Below are 19,185 nucleotides of genomic sequence, written 5' to 3' on the forward strand. Positions count from 1 at the left end.
ACTGCAACCTATGAGGGAGGTAGTCTACGACTCCCCAGTTTAGCTCTCTTGCACTGTGGGAATTGTAGGGTTACCCCATATAGGGTGCGGCTACCACCACGCACTAACGATCTTGGTAAACGAGGGGGTTAGCTCCTGGAGAGTCCCATATAAACCCCTCAGGAAATGATAGATTGACTCCCTGGGAGGTATTTTCCTCATTAGTCTATCCTGCAGTCCTCGCCATTCGAATTCGTGGAAGCCGCCAAAGTTCAACCAAACCTTGTTTGTCAGGAAAGTGATATCCAGTTAAGGTTCTGGGACGGAAAAGGTGTATTTTTGTAAAACCCTGACGAAACGGTCGTGCGAAAGTGGGGAGTTCCTTAGGCCCGAAGTTGTCTCGGAGGCCCGGTATAAAATTATCAATGAAAAATGTGATAATAGTTCCGCATAATTTTAATTTCGACAACAATGATTGTGCCATTTAATGAAAAGGAAGTGTACAATCACGACAAAGTCCGTCTTCATACCATCTTTGAAACACTTGATCTCCTGACAGAATTTGGATGGAAGATCGTCACCCACTCCACCCACCCACACAGTGAAGAAGACAGTGTACAGGCGGAGCAAATCCAGCGGGAAAGGAGGACGGAATGTCATTGTGTATCTTTGACATAGAGACGCCGTGGCTAACTGGCCAGTGACCTGCATGGTTCATGTGTGTCGGTGTGTCGATGGCGTTCAGTTGGTTTCCTTGTGTGTGTTTCTCCATTCCATGAGACAAGTCATAGACAGCTGTGCAATGCCAAATGTCCGCAAGCACATAAGTGCATACAACTGCACTGCATCGCATACATGGCACTAATATCAGGAATTTTTATCCTGCACTTACTCTCGACGGTCGAAGATGCGCAATGATCTTTCTCCACCATAAAAAATCGAGCAATACGCTGGGAGTTGAATCTTCTGCATACGATTTTCTTGCTTCCAGTACACTTTATGTCATAAACATCTTTAAAAAGTTGGATTATGCAAATATATATGAAACAAAGATCTCTGTAAAGTCATGCATTTCTTAAAAACAAAATTACGCCAAGGGATTCTAAGCCGAAATATTCATTGACTTCCACTGTCATCCTTCAGTTTCTCCGATCTGGGTTTTAAATACAATTTAATTTCCTTTTGAAGAACCCATCCAGCCATGGAGTTCTTCAGTTTTGCTGGTATCTGGGTTTCAGGACAAACTTCAAAAGTGAACTTCAACAGCAAATAATAGAGCGCGATTTTCATTTCCATAAGGGCAAATCGGTTTCCTGAAAGGGAAGAAAGGAATAGTTTAGAAGATCTAAGGTAGTTACCAACATAATTGAAGAAGACACCAATATTACGGAGGAAGATATTTTTGTCAAGCCATACAATTCTGAATTTTCTTGTTTGACAACTTAGATACCCACCAATGCAGCTCCTCGGACCAATTCCAAATGGCATATAAGCGCCTGTGCTGTTAATTTCGTTTTTGTCCTCAAATCGTTCTGGTTTGAATTTCTCAGGCTCAGGGAAATATTTGGCATCCATGTGCAGAGGTTGAATTGGAATCCAAATGAACGCTCCTTTAGGGACCTTGAACTGGAGTCCATCATCGTCCTTATAATGGAATTCCTCACCACATTGCCGCTCCGTCACAAACAGCGGAGGCCATAAACGAAGGGTTTCCAGGATAACCATTTCTAGATACTTGAGTGAAGACAGATTGTCGTAGGATAGTGGTTTGCCCGCCAGTTTTTCATGTGTTTGATCAATTTCTTTGAGCAGTTTTGCTTGTGCATCGGGATTTGTAGCTAGTTGATAGGCGACGAACCTCAAAGTTCCTGAAGTTGTCTCAAACCCGGCCTGGAAGAATATGTAGCACTGAGCAATAAGCTCACCCTCAGACCAGGAGGTTTTCGCTGGAGTATCACTTTCTGCTTTCCCATCTTCACCTTCGTGATGTAATTCGTTCTTCTTCAGCTTTAGTAATAAATCAATCATGTCTGGTCGGTAGATATGTTCCTTTTCTCTGATTTTCATATTTTCAATTATCAATGTAAAGAATAGCTTCCGCGCTTTCTTAGGGACGATTTCAAGCTTCATGGCCTTAGCCAACTTACGGAAGAAAAGGACGAACAAGACTTTTATCATTTGCATTGGTTTTGTGAATCTAACGAGTTACTGACCAACTTGGAAGAATTCATTATCCGGATCCCGGAAGGAGTTACATTTGATTCCGAAGGCGCATGTAGCAATCACGTCATTGGTGAATCGCGAAAAAAGATCCTTGACATCCTGGACAACTAGTCCGTTCTTCACGTACTGCTCGCAAAAGTAGTCAGGCATTTGTTGGCCAACTTCCGAGATCAGGTCGAACATCACGCGCATTTTGCTGCTGGTGAAGGCAGGGGACAAAGCATTCCGCATTTGCTTCCATTTTTCGTCCCGTAGTAATATGAGCATGTTGCTGGAGATCTCATCACTATCAAAGTCTATGAAGTTCATGTGGTTGAGGAAGTATTCAGATTCTTTGATAGTAAGATGCTTGAGAAGATTTGGATCGCGAATGACGTAAAATGGTTCTCGTAGGTTGAAGAGTCCATATAGCCTGAAATAATAGGTGGAAATGTAATAACTAACTGCATAAAATTCAAAAACTCTTAGGTATAAGGCGTTTGATATTGGGAAGTTTGAAAAATATCGGTTAAACCTTTCGTCGTTGAAGTTATATAGACCATTTCGGGGCTTAGCTGTCAGGATGTCCATCCTCCAACCATCTGGATCCATCGATCGCGTACTTCAATTTCAAAATCCGAGTAGTGATGCGCTGCCTCTGTCAACAGAATCCGCCCAACGCTTTCAGGTGAAGCGAAGATCTCAACTCCGCGCACTGTTCCAAAACGATCCGGAGGGTGTTGATGTGGTCAATGCAGGAGGATCCGGAGCGGAACCTAGCCTGCTCTTTGTCGAGCAAGCTTTTGAGATGTTGTTTGATGTGTTCCAGGATTATTTTAACAATTATGTTATCTTTACAACGGTAGGGGGTACGCAGATACCCCTCAAATTGTCACATTCAATACGGGTGCTCTTCTTGGAAAGCGCACGATCATCCTTTCTTCCACTCTCTAGGAAAAATCTTACGAAGATTTCAGTACGAGTGAAAGCGGCAAATCTACAGAAACTACGGGTGCAGCAATAAATAACGCTGGGGGGAGGCCGTCGAACCCAACGACTCTTCTCCGTGTGACTGCATTGATGACCGAGACGATCTCTTCTGCTTGGAGGAACAGCCCGTATTCGTATGAGACGGAGCTTTGCCGAATGTGATACAGTTAAGAACAGTGGTGAACTTTTCCTTCCGCCTCTTCAGCTGCTTCAGAGGATTCATCGAAAAGTTTACCGCTACATGCAAGTTTTTTCGTAATGCGGTATACACTTCAGAAATTATAGCGACCTGCGATATTTTTCGCTTCGCAAACCAGCGCAAACAAACACACACTATGTTTAACATCCCGCGATTTCGCACGGTATCGCAGTTCAAGCGCTTGCCAGAACTGCGGCTAATAGAGCGATCAATCCCTTCCATTCATCGATCCACCTCCACAATTCTGCAGTTGGGTCGATCCTGTGAAGCCCTTTGGGACGTGGCCGACGATCTGGGCAGCACCGGAGAAACATTTTTTTTTGATTTGCTGCCTGGTCAAGAAAATAATTCTCATAGTCACGCGATCGCTGGATCATATAAGCGGTCGATGTTTAACTTGGTAGGTCGCAGCTCTCCAACCCTACGAGAAGCGGCAGAAGCAACACGCAAGCGAAAGTTTGCGATCATCAGATGGTGATCCCTTTCGAGGTCGATGTCAGCGCCTCTCTTGTTACGTACATCCAGGAGACAACACCTAGATCTACAGCTGATTACTAAGTGATCAATCTGATTGGTCGTACGATGTCTGTCAGTTGAAACCCAACGGATCCCTTGGCAGGTTCCGTGCTCGAACAAAGTACCTACAATGACGAGGCGGTGGAAGGTTCAGAAACCCACAAGCCTTCCACCATTATCGTTACAGTCGCCAAGACCATGCTTCCCCATCATTTGTCCGACCAGCCCACTATAGCATTCAGATCGCCCATCATAGTGTCACGTTTAGGAAACCTCTCCGGAACTTCATGTAATTTCTCGTTGAAAGCATCCTCCTCCAATATATCGGAAGTCTCCGTTGATCCTTAGCAATGTACGATTGTGATGCTCCTTAACCTGAACCGGAACCTTTCAGTTAGAAGTCTGTCAGAAACCGGCTAACAGGTGCATAGAGCGCACCTTGCGGTAGCCATCAGAAACAACCCGACATTGGTTTCACGTCTGTAGCACTTGGCTTTCCAGAGTGCAAAAGTAGTTTGCCGCAGGAGGGAGAGGAGTACAATCTAGAGTTCTATCATCTTACTTAGGTCCAAAATGTCCACTTTATATCGTTGGAATCTCTTCTAGAATTGGAGAAAGCGTGCATTCTGAGGACCTTCGTTACCATTGTCGAAAATGTAGTACTGGCATACTTAAAGGCGATAGGGTTGGCAGATCACAAATAGCTGGAACGAAGACTCCCAGGTTTCCGAAATATTTTTAAGCAAGCTGTTAACGGTGAACTCTCAGGACATCTAAGACTATACTTATGTCTACAAACAAAAAGGTAAGTCAAATTAACTTGCCGCATGCTTCTTCCTTTCTATTGGCAGCTTACAGGACTGCCTTATATTTTTCTAGCACACGAGCCATGGGTTCGATTTACCAAATTCTATAAAGACGGCGAGGATCTTCTACCATGAGAGATCCTCTAGGCCGAGAGTCTGTATCCGGATGTCAAATTCATTAGAAGCAAGACTTAGATGCTGAAATAGTTCTGTACCTACTTATCAGGGCCTTGAAGTATACTACAGCACTTCATTCAAGACCGTAACGATACACTACAGGATTGCAGTACCCTGTTGGAGGCAATGCGGTCAGCATTGTGCTCATCCGAGTTTATTACCCTGATTTGACTCAGGTACTCATTCACAGCTGAGTCGACTGGCATCCGACGTCAAATTAGGATAAAAATTCCACTGTCACCAGTGAGATTTGAACCGCGACCTCCGTACGACAGCCTTGTGCTCTAACCACTCAGCTATCCAGACGCTAGGGTAATGGTAAGATGAAAAGCATTATAGTTGTCTCTATGTATCGTGATCGTGATACTCGTGATACTCTATCTCTTCCACTGACGCAAGAGCTAAGGGATCTGGTAGCGTATGCAGAATCAACGGGTGATTGAAGAACAGGTGCATCGCAATCTCCAGTGATAGTCAGGTTGCACTCAGGGTATTGAGTCCTTTGATTACCTCTTCCCGGTTTTTCCTCGGCAGACTTTAGCAAAATTTAGATTGGTTGTTCAATTTAAGCGTCACACAGACGAGTTTTCCACATATGACCATATCTATAGGATGCAAGTGCTTGGCGAAATGGCTTCATCAGCTTAATAGGGCAGGCCCCGTTTCCTGGAAGATGAAGCTTGAAGTGCAAGCCTTCATTAGAAGGTATTTCAAAGAAAGAACCCTCAAATGAAGCATGTCACAGTCCAACTCTTATGACAGTAAAGTATAATAAGTCCTGAACGTTCTCAAGAACTTTCCAGCATTTTCAAGATCTAGTTGCGAAGGACCTAATTTTTTCACCAGTCACACCGGTAGAATTCCCAGTGACTGTCAGGATACTGTTTTCCGTATCAATTAAAAACAATCCTCTTCTGACACAATACCCTTATCGTAACATATTTTGTCGCAATCCTCGAAACATAGCTATCAGGGCGAATAATGATTCACTTTGTATCTCTTATATGTATCGTTTAAAAATGGTTTCCCCGTAATGGTCTTTTGGGTTTCGGGAAGAGCCAGAAGTCACGCGGTCTTAAATCAGGTGAATACGGTTGTTGTGGAACGATAGGCAAAAATCGTTGGAGAAAAATTTACGAAGAACGTGGGCTCTTTTGCGAAAAAAATGAGTTGTTTTAGCAATAGCCGGAATTGGCATTGACATATCCTTTAGATATTTTAACAGCATCATAAAAGCCTCTAAATTCTAGGGGATATCACAAAATTTACGTTGGATTTTATAGATCATATCCTTGTGCGAAAATGGATATTGATGAAAGAGGAACTGACGGTTTCATCCAGGGCAGAGACAACTCAGCAGATGCCGTCTCACCTTTGCTCTGGGAGCAGCGTGACCGAAAGTGGCAACAGATGGAAAACGATCCTTTATATAATCGCAAAAACACGACAAGGGTGCCAATTATAACCAAGTTTAAACCGCCGTCTGATGAGTTGCCTCTACCCTGGACGAAACCGTCAGCTCCTCTTTTTGAATGCTTGGGTGTTAGGCCCAAAACGACGGGGGGTGTCGACCAAAAAAAGTTGCTTTGCATTTGTTCCGGTCCACCATCAAGTAGATGTGGACATAGGATCCCCCAAATTCCAAACAATGGATATTAATGGTTTAAAACGGTGGACGGTACACCAGGGCTACCAAGTGAAAGTCCCTGTCTAGTGTGCTGACTTTGCGAAATATTGCCAACTCCGAAAGAACCTCAGGCTCGAAGGAAATCGTTCCCAATATACCTCTCTAATCAGGTCTGTAAATTTACTGGAAATCACAGTTGAATATATTCTGAAAGTACAAAGTAGTAAGTAGATTGCATTAATATAGGTCATTCATTACATAGAGCACTATACTGGAAAATTTGGTGGAAATCGTACTATTATCAAACAAATTATCTCCTTCGAATAGCTTCGTCTGTATCCTATGACTTGCTACAATGTCAGCATTGCATTAAAGTAAACTACCTGGGGTTCTGGATGCGTTCATGACATTACGTTAGCAATACTACAGGGAGAGAAAACGCCATTGTTTGAGGAAAGAGAGAGGATGCTTTCAATGTTGAATGTAATATATGTATCCATGTATCCATGCTCTGATCTTAGAAATGGTGAACAAGAATAAGAATAAAAAGACTATAATGGAAATTAGCTATACGAGTGCGGTTCAATAAGTACCCGTGTTTGACGACAGAGGGCGTTCCTGAGGGAACGACGATAAATCAAATTCCAGACTGATTAATAGGTTAGTTTGGATTTGGCAACCATTCGAGTAAGACGTGTTTCGTGATTTTCGCTCAGATGGAAAAATAGCAGTATCGTTCGGTAATTCGCTTTTTTCTTTTGGATTGGGAAAAAATGGGAGGAGATAAAAGCAAAGTTGGATTCTATTTAGGGGGGCAAGTCGATATCTCTGACTACAGTTAGATAGTAGTTCAACGAATTTAAACTCTTTTTTTATGAGGAGCGGCCAGGACGCCCGGCAGATGTGGTTACCAAGGAAAAAATCCAAAAAGTCCACGACATGATTCTTGTTGATCGACGAACGAAAGTTCGCGAAGTAGCAGAGGCCGTGGACAACAAGCAAACGCGGCTGTTAACTTCGAAGCAGTCTTTGGAGCAATTTGAGCGAGATCCAGAAGAGCTTTTTCATCGAGTTGTCACCATTGATGAAACCTGGATTCATCATCGTACCCCATAAACTAAGCAACACTCAAAACAATGGATTTCTCCCGATGAATCTGCTCTAAAAAAGGCGAAGACAGCCCCATCGGCCGGAAAGGTCATGGTAACGATTTTTTGAGATGCGAACGGTGCTACCCTGATGGATTTTTTAGAAAAAGGAAGAACGATCTCTGGACAATACTACTGTGAATTATTGGACCCCTGTAGTGACCGCGGCTTCGCCACGGGAGCGGAATCTCATTCGCCTTTTTCTGAATTAATTTACTCAAATAATGCATTCCATAATGTGTAATTACTCTAATCTTCGCTGCAGATTGCACACTATTGAATGCATTCGGCCGAATTAATGTTGACAGAGGGGAATGATTTGCCGCATCCGTAGGCGCAGGCGCATGTTGCTGCAACATGAACTCAACAGAGTTTACGGCGAACGTAGCCGCATGGGAAGCGGTTCTGAGGAAAGAACAGTTGGACTGGCGGATGACAAGAGGAAAAGTTTGGCTTGAGGCAGGAAAAAACCAAGTGGCAAGTGAAAAGGAGATCGTCCTTGCCTTGGAGTTCTGGTTTTTAGTAAGGGAGGAGGTTGAGAGATCGTTTGTTCTTTTGGCGGTGAGATTGGAAAATTTTTCGCGTGGGAACATCTGAAGAGGAAAAGTTTGGATTTTTTTTTTCGCGGGAGCATCTGGCGGTAAGGAGCAGCCCCTGTCCGGACTCTGGAAGCAGATCTTTTTCCGACATCGACAGAAACAGGAGGGTAAAAAGGTGCCGATGGAGTTGTTATCCCAGCGGGCGTTCCACGTAAACCTGAAAGGACTCGAAGTGATTGGCTCAACATCAATGTTGGTATCGTTCGCGATTTGGCTTCTGCCATTGCGGACAATTGCCTAAAGACTTCATTCGTGATTATTACAAATATTGTGGTGTTTCAATTTTGGATATTGTCCTTCCTTGAAAATTCATTGCGGATCTATGTTAAGTTGATGTGAATACCGTTGATCACTGGATATGCTGGGGTCACAATTATTCCGGAGATATCACAATGCAAACCAAAAGTGTAGTTTTCGCAGCCCGATCTTGAGAAAATCCTAGTGCGCTGCATAGAACCAACCACGAACTCAAAAAGAATTTTTTTTTTATTGAAAAAGGAAAAATGAAGTAGTAGATTGTAAATTTTTGAAATTCAGTACAATATAAATTTTGAAATATGCGCGCGGTCTAGCCGGTTTTTTTTTTTTCAGTTTTAGCTCGCGTTCTGGTTTTTATTCGTTAGGCCGTCGCGAAATCCTTGGTTTTTTTGTCTATTTTGAAATCCGGTGCAGACCCACGCATCTGTATAGACAAGTTGATTTTGTATTAATGACACGTGAGGGATCAAAGGACACACATTCCCGAGCCTGGCTTGCATAGAGGTGTGCAAGAACATGTCGATCGAGCACTTTGATGGAGCTTCAATCTTTGCGGGCGGCCTTTCACGGTCAATTTCGTCAACTTTTTAGGTTTCTGGGATAGCTCTTCCCTCTAGGTCGTTCATTACACCCCTTCGACAGAAAATTGAAGAAGACACGGCTGCATTTGACGAAAAAACGTCCTGTTCCACCACGATAACGTACTAGTACATCATCTGGAGTTGCCTCTTCCAAACTGCAAGAATTGCGTTATGAATTGCTGCCGCACCGTCCGTATTCACCCGATCTGGTTTTCTGCGACTTCTTCTTGTTCCCTAATATGAAGAAATGGATCGCGGCAAAAGAAAATTTGCTCAAACGAGGAGGTCGTCGCCGAGACGTAGACGTATTTTGGAGAGTTCGACAAATCCTATTTTTTGGAGGAGTTAAAAAAAAAGGCAGGAACGTTGGATGAACTGTATCTTTCTAAAAGGGAACTATGTTGAAAAATAAAAAAAAGAAAGAATTGAAAAAATGGTGTCTGTATTTCTAACACGGGTACTTATTGAACCACCCTCGTACATTCATTTCTCACCAAAAAATAGCTGGGAGAAACTTTTGTGGCATTCTATTTACAGATTACATCAATACTCCCATTATCTCAATACTAAATAAATCTTAGCGTATTTACTCACTTTTCGTTCGGGAATTGATCATAATACCGCTTGGCGATTGTAATAATATTCTCACGCATAAACAACCAAGTACTCGTTCCTATGAAAGGATATGGTTTCACGTACTTGATCCCTTGTTTCTCAAAGAAATCAAAGGTTTTCGTGCCCCATTTCAGAGCCAAACATACTACAATGATCAACAAAGTTATCTCAATTAACATTTTGAATATATTCAGCGATCGAACACAGATTGGAGACCACCGCAAGGTCTACTAGACACACTCCCACGAATATCAAGTAGGAACTGAATTCCATTTCAATTGGAATAAATTTTTATTTAACGCTGGCCAGAGCTGGCTCCATAATTATATTCGCTGATGAGATAAGAATCAATTACGGAGCTTCCACGAACTGGTGCGAAGAGCTTTGCAGAGTGTTTTCGCAGATGTATCTATAAAACTACGCATAAGATAAGACCTCGCATAAATAATGTAATTTTGATTGAAAAATTTAAATGTAGTAAAGCTTTGGATCCGAAATTAGAGTTTGCTCATCTGGTCAAGAAGAGTAGACTGCTATGGGGACAATAAAGAATAAAAAACACCTAAATTTTTCAGTCCCACGGTAGTACGAAATAGTGGTACTCCATAATGGCGTATTGAAGTATATCCTAAAGAAAATATGTGTGATAGACACATCGACAAACTATTTGACAGAGAGCGGGCTCTTGAAGAACGTGAGCTAGACTTACTTAAGAGAAGCTTATCGATTTCGAAATGAGCTCCATAATCAAAGATGGTGGCATACATAGGTCAATACAGTCCCCGAACACCCCGAAAGAAAAGGAAGCTGGGAAGAAGAGTCCCTTATATGTAGAAAGTTATCAATATACATTTTCTGATCTGGAAAAGTCACTTTTCCCTGAGCTTAACCTGTTTGAATTCATCAAAGACAGGTACAACGTGCCGCAGTTATTGAAGAATTTGGTCAAAGTTATTACGATGCTCCTTATTAGTCGTGCGACGAAGCGAGAAAAGCCGGACGAACCCCGAGATAACCAGGAACTGTCTATGCAACAAAAAGATGTACTTGTTGGATATTCTGAAAAAGAGGACCAAAACTTCGTGAGGTGGAAAGATGGTGCTCCAAGTGCTAGTCAGCTAAGCTAACGAGACGACATTTAACTAGAAAGTCGATCACAGCATCTCCCCCTCGGACACCACCCTGACGTGGTGGGGGAGCCTGTGGTAGTTTACTACTACACTAAGGGTGTCCACAAACACATGAAAATGGAAACAAAGGATTGTAACTCTCCAAGTGGAAAGAAGTCACAGACTTCGAATCCACCCGCGACTTTGAGAAATCAGGTCATGGCTGAGGCACGAATTTTGGAGGCCTCACCTAATTCATGTTCCCCCACGGAGAAATCTGTGGAAGACAGGCTCTCCACTTCAGTGGAAAACCTACAACCCGTGTCTACGGCACGGTTAGCCAAAAAGGATAGTACAGCAACTCCCTTAATGAGAGGAACTGGAAATCTGACTACGGCCGATCGGTCGGTGACACTGTTACCTAACTTTTTTAAAATACGGGGGAGGAAGGCTCGGCAAAGTGAAATTTCAGTCGCAAAGGAGAAGGGACTACAGGCTTGCCTGTCAGAACTTTCTCCTCCGCCTGTACTCGGAAAAACGGAAGAAAGGGAAACTGGTATTGTGGACAACTGGTCTAACGCCGGTATGTGAAAACAGATCCATGTGGCCCACATACCGCGAAACTGGGAATGCTTCCAGTTGACGACAACGGAAAGCACCGCGAAATTAGGCGAAGTTTCTTGAGAATGAAGACATGGGCGGCGCTACACCACCACGTGTGGCGACATCTAGAGAAATCGGACGCAAGAAAGCGGAACTTTCAGCGGAATGTGAGGACAAGCTGGTAATTCCGATGAGATCCACACTGAACACAGCAGACTTTTCAGTTAGCGGCGATTTTCCTATTAGACTGCACTTATGGCTACAAACATAAGAGTTAGTCGAATCAACCTACAGCATGCCAAAGCTTCTTCCCATTTACTGGCGGCAAAGCTGAAAAAGTTGCTGGACTATCCTTATATATTTCTGGTTCGTAGGGTGGGTGGGTTTTAACATAATCTGTGGTATTGGATCAGTACTTATAGATAGTTACAATTCTCGCAATGGTCCTGTCAGGGAAATTAAAGGTAGACCCGTCATTTATGACGACGAGTAGCTTAAGAGATGGAGAGAACATTTCACCATTTTTCTCAACCATACAATATCTGGTGAAACGCCACTTCTTTTGGATGAAATGGTTAGTTACCGCAACATACGGATAGGATCTACTCTTCCAACAAAAGAGAAATCATCTCAATCATCGATTCGCTCAAGCGCGGTAAGGTCGCTGGGTTTGATGGTCTTCCCTTGGAATTGACTATCGCGTCCTGCTATCTCTGCATAGCTGCTCCTTCCGCTCATCCGTAAGCAGTGTGGATCAGAGATCTTTCCCAGTGAGTAGAAAAAGTGGTGATCGTCCAAATTCCGAAGGAAACCCGTCTTGAGAGTAAAAATTTGAGAGATTCCTGTGTGCTCCCTGCTGTTACAAAGATAACAGCTGCAAAAATCCTAGAAAGCATCAAGAAATATTAAGGAAAGCTTGCTCGATAGGGAGGACTTTAGTTTCCCCTATAGATCCTCCTGTATTGACCACATAGATTTCCGTCTCACCTGCTCTTCATCGATTTCGAAAATGCTTTCGGCAGCGTTAACAACTGTATGCTTCTTTGCCCGGCGACCAGAGGTACGAAATCCTATTTCCTCGAACCAAAAATTAGTACCATTTTATAAATTTATAAATTTTATAATTGAACATATAGACCAGACGCAACTCTTCTGGCAGTCTAAGCAGACTATCATAAGAAGCATTTCAGAGGTCCGGCCGTAGGATGGATCCCTGCCGTACCCCTGACGTGAGCTGCATTCTCTTCTGAGCCTCAAGCGTCTCATAGAGCAAGTTCCCCAATATCCCTAAGAGATAGCTCGGCACGTGGAAAGTGTTGTCTACTGTGCCTACAACGTCTTCCCATCTTACGGAATTAAAGGCATTTCAGACGTCAAGCTTTACGAGGAGCACCATCCGTCGAGTTCGGTGACTGTGTGCCTCCGCTCGATGAACGGCATCAATAACTTGCATGATCTAAAGCTGAACTATCGTAGGGATAAGTCTTCGGCAGCGCGTATGGCTTGAGCGAGTCTACAAAGCGGTCGGTATAAAGGCGACAACTGAGGGTCGCCTTTCCCTTTGCTGATCAGCGCAAGCCTCGTCACTTCCGATAAGGGAAATTGCCCTCTTTCAGGCAAGCGTTGAAAGCGCCGAGCAGTACGCCTGGCCGATGCTGGAGCACCAGTTTGTATGCCTATGCCGGGAATAGTGCCGGCAGAGTACGGTCCATCTGTTAGGCCTTAAGTGAACAGGATTTCCGCAGAGCCCTGGTTTTCCGGGTTAGCCGTTTGTAACCCACTCCTCATTCGTTTTTTTCGACCAGGCCAGGCCATCGCTGTGGAGTTTCCTTTTGGTTTATCTCTGCTCTTCCATTGTGGTACATCTCTCCTCCCGGTCGTTTAGACGTGTCAAGCGACGGAGTTTGTGACACTCCTTCCGGAGTTCTCCAATTTCCACCGTCTACTAATATATAGAATGTTTGCTCTCCTGGCGTGGAAGCTCCGCATTTTGTCGTTATCAGGTCTCTAACTGAATTTACGACAGTGTCAGCTGCAGTGCCACCATCCACCGCAGCCCTACCTGCTTGAAGAGTTTCGACAAACCTCCCGGTGTTCACCTTCACGACAAAGAGTGGTTGTGGCAACGACTTCCAAGGCGATGTAGTGATGGTCGCTTGCCGAAAAGTTTTCCAGAACTCGTTACCCGTCCACCGGAGATACCAGTGGTTCTGACGCGAAATTTACATCGGCAGACTGTTTAAATTTACAGGTTCTGTTTCTGTTCAAGTTTCCTGGCATTGAAGGCACTCCGGACTATGACCCGCTCCTTTATACCCAAGATAGGGCCCTTCAGAGCATTAAGGCTGCGTTGAAAGTCCGGTATCATCTCATTAGGTGTCAGACACTGAAAAACGTTATCCCTAAACACCGAATTCAGACACAGCCGCCCTTCTCCTTTCGGCTAGAACTCTAAGGTGGGTACTGTCCCGAACCCAGATGGCAGCGGTACCTGATATTTCAGGGTGACATGAAGCTGAACAACTCGTAAGCGGTTGCATTCCGGTGCATATTTATATGTAGGTTGTGGATCATGTTAATCGCGTCCAGCTCTTTCCAGTTCTGCTCTAAACACCCGACCGCGCCTGTGGCACGTTGCCTTCCTGTCAGGTCCCCAGCATGTGCCCATAATCTAAACATCTATAATATTTGATTGGGGCGGTTCGAATTCGTATCCTACATATTACCCAACCAATTTTTCTTCTGTTAAGAAGCTTCCTCGCGTATTGCTCGGCAACTTCCACTAATTTTCGGCCTCAGGCGTTCGCAGTGGTGATACCAATCCGGGCATTGGTTATCTCCGGACATTCGCGCTTGATGGCCTCTTCTACTCCGTTTTCTGTGAGGCAATGTCTCGGATTTCCAGACAGCACGTAGGTTCTAAGCTTGAAACCAAAGCTTTCTCTCAAAATAGCCCCTTGCGCAACTGTTGTCCTCGGGTGGAATTTGTCTTCATTTTCTGAGTGGAAAACGCAGCTGCTCCTCTATTTTCGGGCTTGACCCTATACCGGATTTCGCTGATGACTTTTACAAAGGTCTTGCTTTCCGTCGGTTTAATATACAGAGCTGGTTGTCTAGTTCTTCTCCGTTTCTCCACCTTTCTTTTGACGCTTTACGTGTTCGCCTTTATTTTAGGCAGGATGCCTGGAAATTACCTGAATGAAGTCTTTTTTAGATGCCCTATCTCCTTTCGTTTTTTTTCCGTTCGCTCTGCAACGGGCTGTTTGCGATCCGTGTGGCACTGGCGGTATTCTCTGAGGAGGGAGGGGAGGGTTCCGGTTCCTTCTGTTGTTCGTGCACCTTCTGCATGTCCACCTGTAGTACCAAATATGAACGGGAAACTCCTCCAACTCCGCCCTGAAGGAACGCCGCAGGCCGCATGCGGTAAGGTCTTTACCCCAGTTCCCTGAAGTTGACCTATGCTTAGCTGCTCCCGAAATTCACAGACGGATCAGTGCTTGCTCGGGGCGACGTGGTCTACTAATGCACACTACCCGATGAGGATCTCGAAGGGACTGGCTTCTGATACACGCTACAACCTTGATAGAATTAGGTTCACATCACCCCATTGATGTCGGCAAGGAGTGGTCGAAGGCTCCGGGGACTCCCGATGTGTCGGTCATTAGCAGTTCGCTCTTCACCGAGAAACTTTCTCGAGGCGACTACCTAGCACACGCAGGTATAATGCGAGCTAGGGGGTTAGAAAGCGATATGACATGTACCATTGCGCTGGAGGAATCAGCGGCAGCCTATGAAATGTTGACATCGCGCGTCCTTCAGGACGTAGAAAACACACCAACGTTAGCGTCGAGCGATTGAAATTCGTATATTTGGAAGCCCTGGTCGCCATCGAGTTGGAATATCGACGGGGACACCTTCGCACCTCTGATCTGTTCAGAGGGAAGTGATGTGGGGAGAGAGCAGAATGAGATTAGCCACTTGACGACAGCACTATCAGCAAGATTTTATTAGTTTCAGTCGTTATTGAAGCAGCAACGTAATAACTGCCATTCTGGAAGGTAGCGACGTCTCACCACTCCGAAAGGTTGCTCGAAAGGATGACGGCCTGATAGGCTAGGAGGTGATTTGAAAGCCTCTCGACACCGCGTCTATGACCGGATAAGGTGGCGCTCAACCGATCAAGACAAGCTACCACCGCCACCGAAGTGACCATCATATCGGTGGCAGATTTCGTCGCTGCCCTTCTACGTCCACTTGCGAGGTCACACTTTCCTTTGCCGTATGCAAAGCATCAAAACCCATGGAATTTGAAATCGAGTTTTACACTTTAATGAACTTATTTTGAAAAATATCTCCTTAGAAACTAGACATAAACATAAGAGGAATCAACGCGCTAAAATGGCTTAAAACACAGAACATATTCCTTTTCCTAACCTCGGCTACCTTTAGACCTTAGATCTTGTAAAAGAAATGCACATTCTCGAGAACAGAATACAGAACGAGACATGAAACGTGACAAAGCTTCCCGCGTGCGGGGGAAAGTATCGGTTTACCGCCTGAAAAAATCTTAACAAAGTATAATTTAACTACAGTTAGGCTTAGAACTAATTAAACACGTCACACTTGATGAGTTTGCGGAATAGACGACGGAGGCTGGATGGACCCTAACTTTGCATTTCTAGCCTGCTGTTGGCCGCCTTTGGAAGCCCCGCGATAGATTCCCTGCTGACAATGGCCGCCTCAGGGGACTCCTTGGAATCGCTGCTTTCCTCGTCACTCGAGTCTTCTATCGTGAAAATTTCGTCACTGAATTCCGCGGGAGTCGTCACGTTGTTGTCGATGTGTAGAGGGTCCTTCTCCATGTGTGCATTGCTGTTGGGTTCCTGGAGTTGCAGAGGTGATGGCTTCGTTTCCTCGTCCGCAACCAACCGACTTTTCACATTCTCGTCCTGTGAAACATTCGCTGAGGCTGTCGACTCTGTCTGTGCAGGAGCGCTTTCGAGCGAGGTATCAAGTTTGGGTTTCTTGGCTGCGATTGGTTCCTCGATTTTCGTCTTTAGTGGTTTCTCTTTCTTTTTCTTTGTGTCGTTCGCAGTTTGGTTGCGATCATTCGAATGGTGTTCCTTTGTCTTCACTTCCTTCTGCGTTTTGTCTATGCCGTTCGCCGTTAAACTGGGATACTTTCCTCCCGTCACATATTTGAAGAGTCCCGTCAGCTTTATCTGCCACTTTTCGCTCGTTCCTTCAGTATCCGCCGGGATAATTTTACGCCATTTCTCCTCTCCTTTCCGTGGCCGACCGAGTTTCTTGCCGGGTCTGGCCACTCGTTTGGGAAATGTTCGAATTTTGATTGGATACTTCCTTGGGCGTCCACGCCCCCGTTTTATATGAACTCCGCCGTTGAGAGCTGGAATGGTTCCCTGCGTCTGACTGGCATTCCCACCGCTTTCGCTCTTAATCGCTGGGCTTTCGTCAGGATTGCTGGCTTCAGGAGCAACTTGGCCAGGGTTGATCACAGAATTGTCGTCTGTCCCATTTTCCGTTTTCACAGCTGGGACAGTACTCGCAGTTGGCAGTGGCTTGAGCCTAGGTCTGCCGCGTCCACGGGGCGTTCCATCAGGGAGGTACTGGCGCACTTTAGGGGGCCTTATTCGGGGACGCCCGCGACCACGTTTCTCTTCCGATTTGACGATAATTTTCTTGTTGGGCACAAATGAATCGTAGTCGTCCAGCAGCCGGGAGGGTCGTGTCTTGCGCTTCATTCCGTCTGGGATTATGTCTGTATAAAAAGAGTTGTGAGTGTTTCAGAGGATTTTAGGGGAGAGAAGTTTTTACATTTTAAGCTTTGCATAAGTTGCTTCTGGGAGTTCACAGTCTGCTCGCCTCGCCGCGGTCTCCCGCGGGTCCGTTTGAAGGGTATTTGCACAGGCGTATCTAGGAAAGGGAAAATATTTGAATTAGGTCATCTGGTTACTACCCTCCATCCCTAATTTAGGGCTGGGAATCTACCGCCAATCAGTCAACTCAGTCGCCAATTCGAACTGGCGCGGAAAGAAGTGTACCTGATGGGTTACTACTACCGAGCGTCCTGCCCAATTCCTTAGTATCTTGATCCGTACCTGCTGCAACATTTTGTACTTGCGTTGGAACGGGCGTAGGCGGTTTAGGTTTCCTGGGCCTCCCTCGTTTCCGTTTTGGCGGCGCTTCCACGGGTGGTTCCACTACTTCTGGCGTCGCGGGCTTCTTCACCTCCGGCTCCGGCTCTGGTTCAGGCTCAGGCTCAGGGACCACCTCCTCTGCAACTACAATTAAACTGTCACAAACGCCACACAGGCAGTGTCCTTGCATCAATTACCTGCTGCGTGGTTACTCGGTTCCTCGTCGACTTCATCCTCCACTGAAGAGTCGACCCAGCTGTTGTCAGTCTCCCACGACGGACTGTCCAGTGTGCGCTTCTCGTAGAGTTCGTACGACACTTCCTTGTACGGAGTTAAAAGGTCGTCCTCCTCCATTGTTTACCAATATTCGCCTTTTCGTGGATGCAAGCCCAACCATACAGTAAACACTTTGGACGACAGTCGCGCAGCGCACTGAACGCTAATTTAGCAAAACTACCTGTCAACCGGCATTCAAACGCGTTGACATTCGTGGTTCTTGGGATTTTGCGACTTGAGATGATAGATGGCGTGCGGGAGGGTGATTGAGAGATTAAATAAAGTGTAAACAGTCGTTAGATGGCCGCATTTGAATTAAAAAAAAACCTCGAAATTGATATTGATAAGAAAAAGGCGAAGTAAAAGAATAGGAGCCACTTGTGACCGGGACAAAGGCTAAAGAAAAAGAAGAAGACGAAGTAAAAGAACAGAATTATTGTAAATTGCGCCGCAATGATCGTTATGCGATAATACTTTATGTCTACGAATAGATTTATAACTTGATGGCTAACAGATAAGGATTACGATAAGCGAAAAGTATAAATACTCGAGGGAGATGTCGTGGGAGGTGTCGCAATGCTGCAACTGCGGCAAAGTCGGACTTCCCGTCAGCTTCCGCGGTTGCCCAGCATATAAAGATATGTTGGCCCGAAAAGAAGCTGCCAAAGTCCGCAAATCTAAAGAAGCACAGTAGACCAAACAGGCAGTAGCACAACTATCGCAAAGTTTGGCCAAACCAGGCGTATCTTACGCCCAAGCCAGGAAACAATCACTGCCCCGGGTGGCCCCTGCGCCTCCACCTCCAACAAAGTCTCTCCCAAACCAGCCGGCTCCATTTCGTGAATTGGTTGGAGCCCTCACCTCAGCCAGCACGAATGAACAACGGCAATTCGCTGCCATCAAACTTATTCTTAATTTATGGAGTTAAGTATCGTTACTTTTAACTCTGCGTTTCTTGTATCTCACGCCAAACGTGTCACTGCCCAGGTGTTGATCGACTCTTTGAAAGCAGACATTTATTGCGTTTCGGAGACCCATCTTAAAAGCAGGCATAATGTGAACTTCACCGGATATAATACTATCCGGGGCGATAACAACACCAGCTCCCTATTAATCAAGAAAGATTACGAATTCGAGGAAGTCGCCATAGAGAATCTGTTGACCTGTTCCGCTGCAGCGGCTTTCATTAAAACGGCAAATAGCGGATTTTCAAAGTCTCCGTTTATATAAGATGCCTATCAAAAAATGAGGAACTGGACCATGACTGAAAGTCTTGAGCGATCTCCAGTTGAAATCTAATTACCTTGTCTTTGGAGGCGCCTTCAACTCCAGGCGCGCTCAC

The 19,185-nt window shown here is 45.1% G+C and overlaps 2 protein-coding genes across 3 annotated transcripts; both read right to left on the reverse strand.

Moving 5' to 3' along the window:
* Positions 1 to 1,034: 1,034 nt before the first annotated feature.
* LOC119658068 (probable cytochrome P450 9h1) lies at positions 1,035 to 9,958 on the reverse strand. The gene is given in 3 exon segments (XM_038065326.1): positions 1,035 to 1,292; positions 1,434 to 2,614; positions 9,677 to 9,958. Coding segments are annotated over 3 exon segments (1,578 nt in total). The 5' UTR covers positions 9,877 to 9,958; the 3' UTR covers positions 1,035 to 1,095.
* A 5,757-nt stretch (positions 9,959 to 15,715) lies between these two features.
* On the reverse strand, positions 15,716 to 18,015 carry LOC119657715 (pinin-like). Of its 2 annotated transcripts, none has more exons than XM_038064758.1 (4): positions 17,765 to 18,015; positions 17,529 to 17,711; positions 17,245 to 17,343; positions 15,716 to 17,188 (listed from the first exon to the last, which is right to left on the reverse strand). In XM_038064758.1, exons 1-4 carry the CDS (start codon positions 17,919 to 17,921, stop codon positions 16,074 to 16,076), a joined length of 1,554 nt encoding a protein of 517 aa, XP_037920686.1. In that variant the 5' UTR covers positions 17,922 to 18,015; the 3' UTR covers positions 15,716 to 16,073. The 2 variants fall into 2 exon arrangements, with proteins under 2 accessions (XP_037920686.1, XP_037920685.1); XM_038064757.1 differs by having other exon boundaries at positions 17,472 to 17,711.
* Between the last annotated feature and the right edge of the window lie 1,170 nt (positions 18,016 to 19,185).

This window comes from Hermetia illucens, chromosome 5 (genome assembly GCF_905115235.1).
Source record: "Hermetia illucens chromosome 5, iHerIll2.2.curated.20191125, whole genome shotgun sequence".
NCBI lineage: Eukaryota > Metazoa > Arthropoda > Insecta > Diptera > Stratiomyidae > Hermetia > Hermetia illucens.

What these genes read in the sequence shown, in the direction of transcription:
- LOC119657715 (XM_038064757.1), bottom strand. Translation starts at nt 17,921, where the DNA reads ATGGAGGAGGACGACCTTTTAACTCCGTACAAGGAAGTGTCGTACGAA. An exon ending in CGGTAGTAGTAACCCATCAG is followed by an intron (nt 17,344 to 17,471) that starts GTACACTTCTTT and finishes TCCCTTTCCTAG; the next exon opens with ATACGCCTGTGCAAATACCC. An exon ending in ACTTATGCAAAGCTTAAAAT is followed by an intron (nt 17,189 to 17,244) that starts GTAAAAACTTCT and finishes CTTTTTATACAG; the next exon opens with ACATAATCCCAGACGGAATG.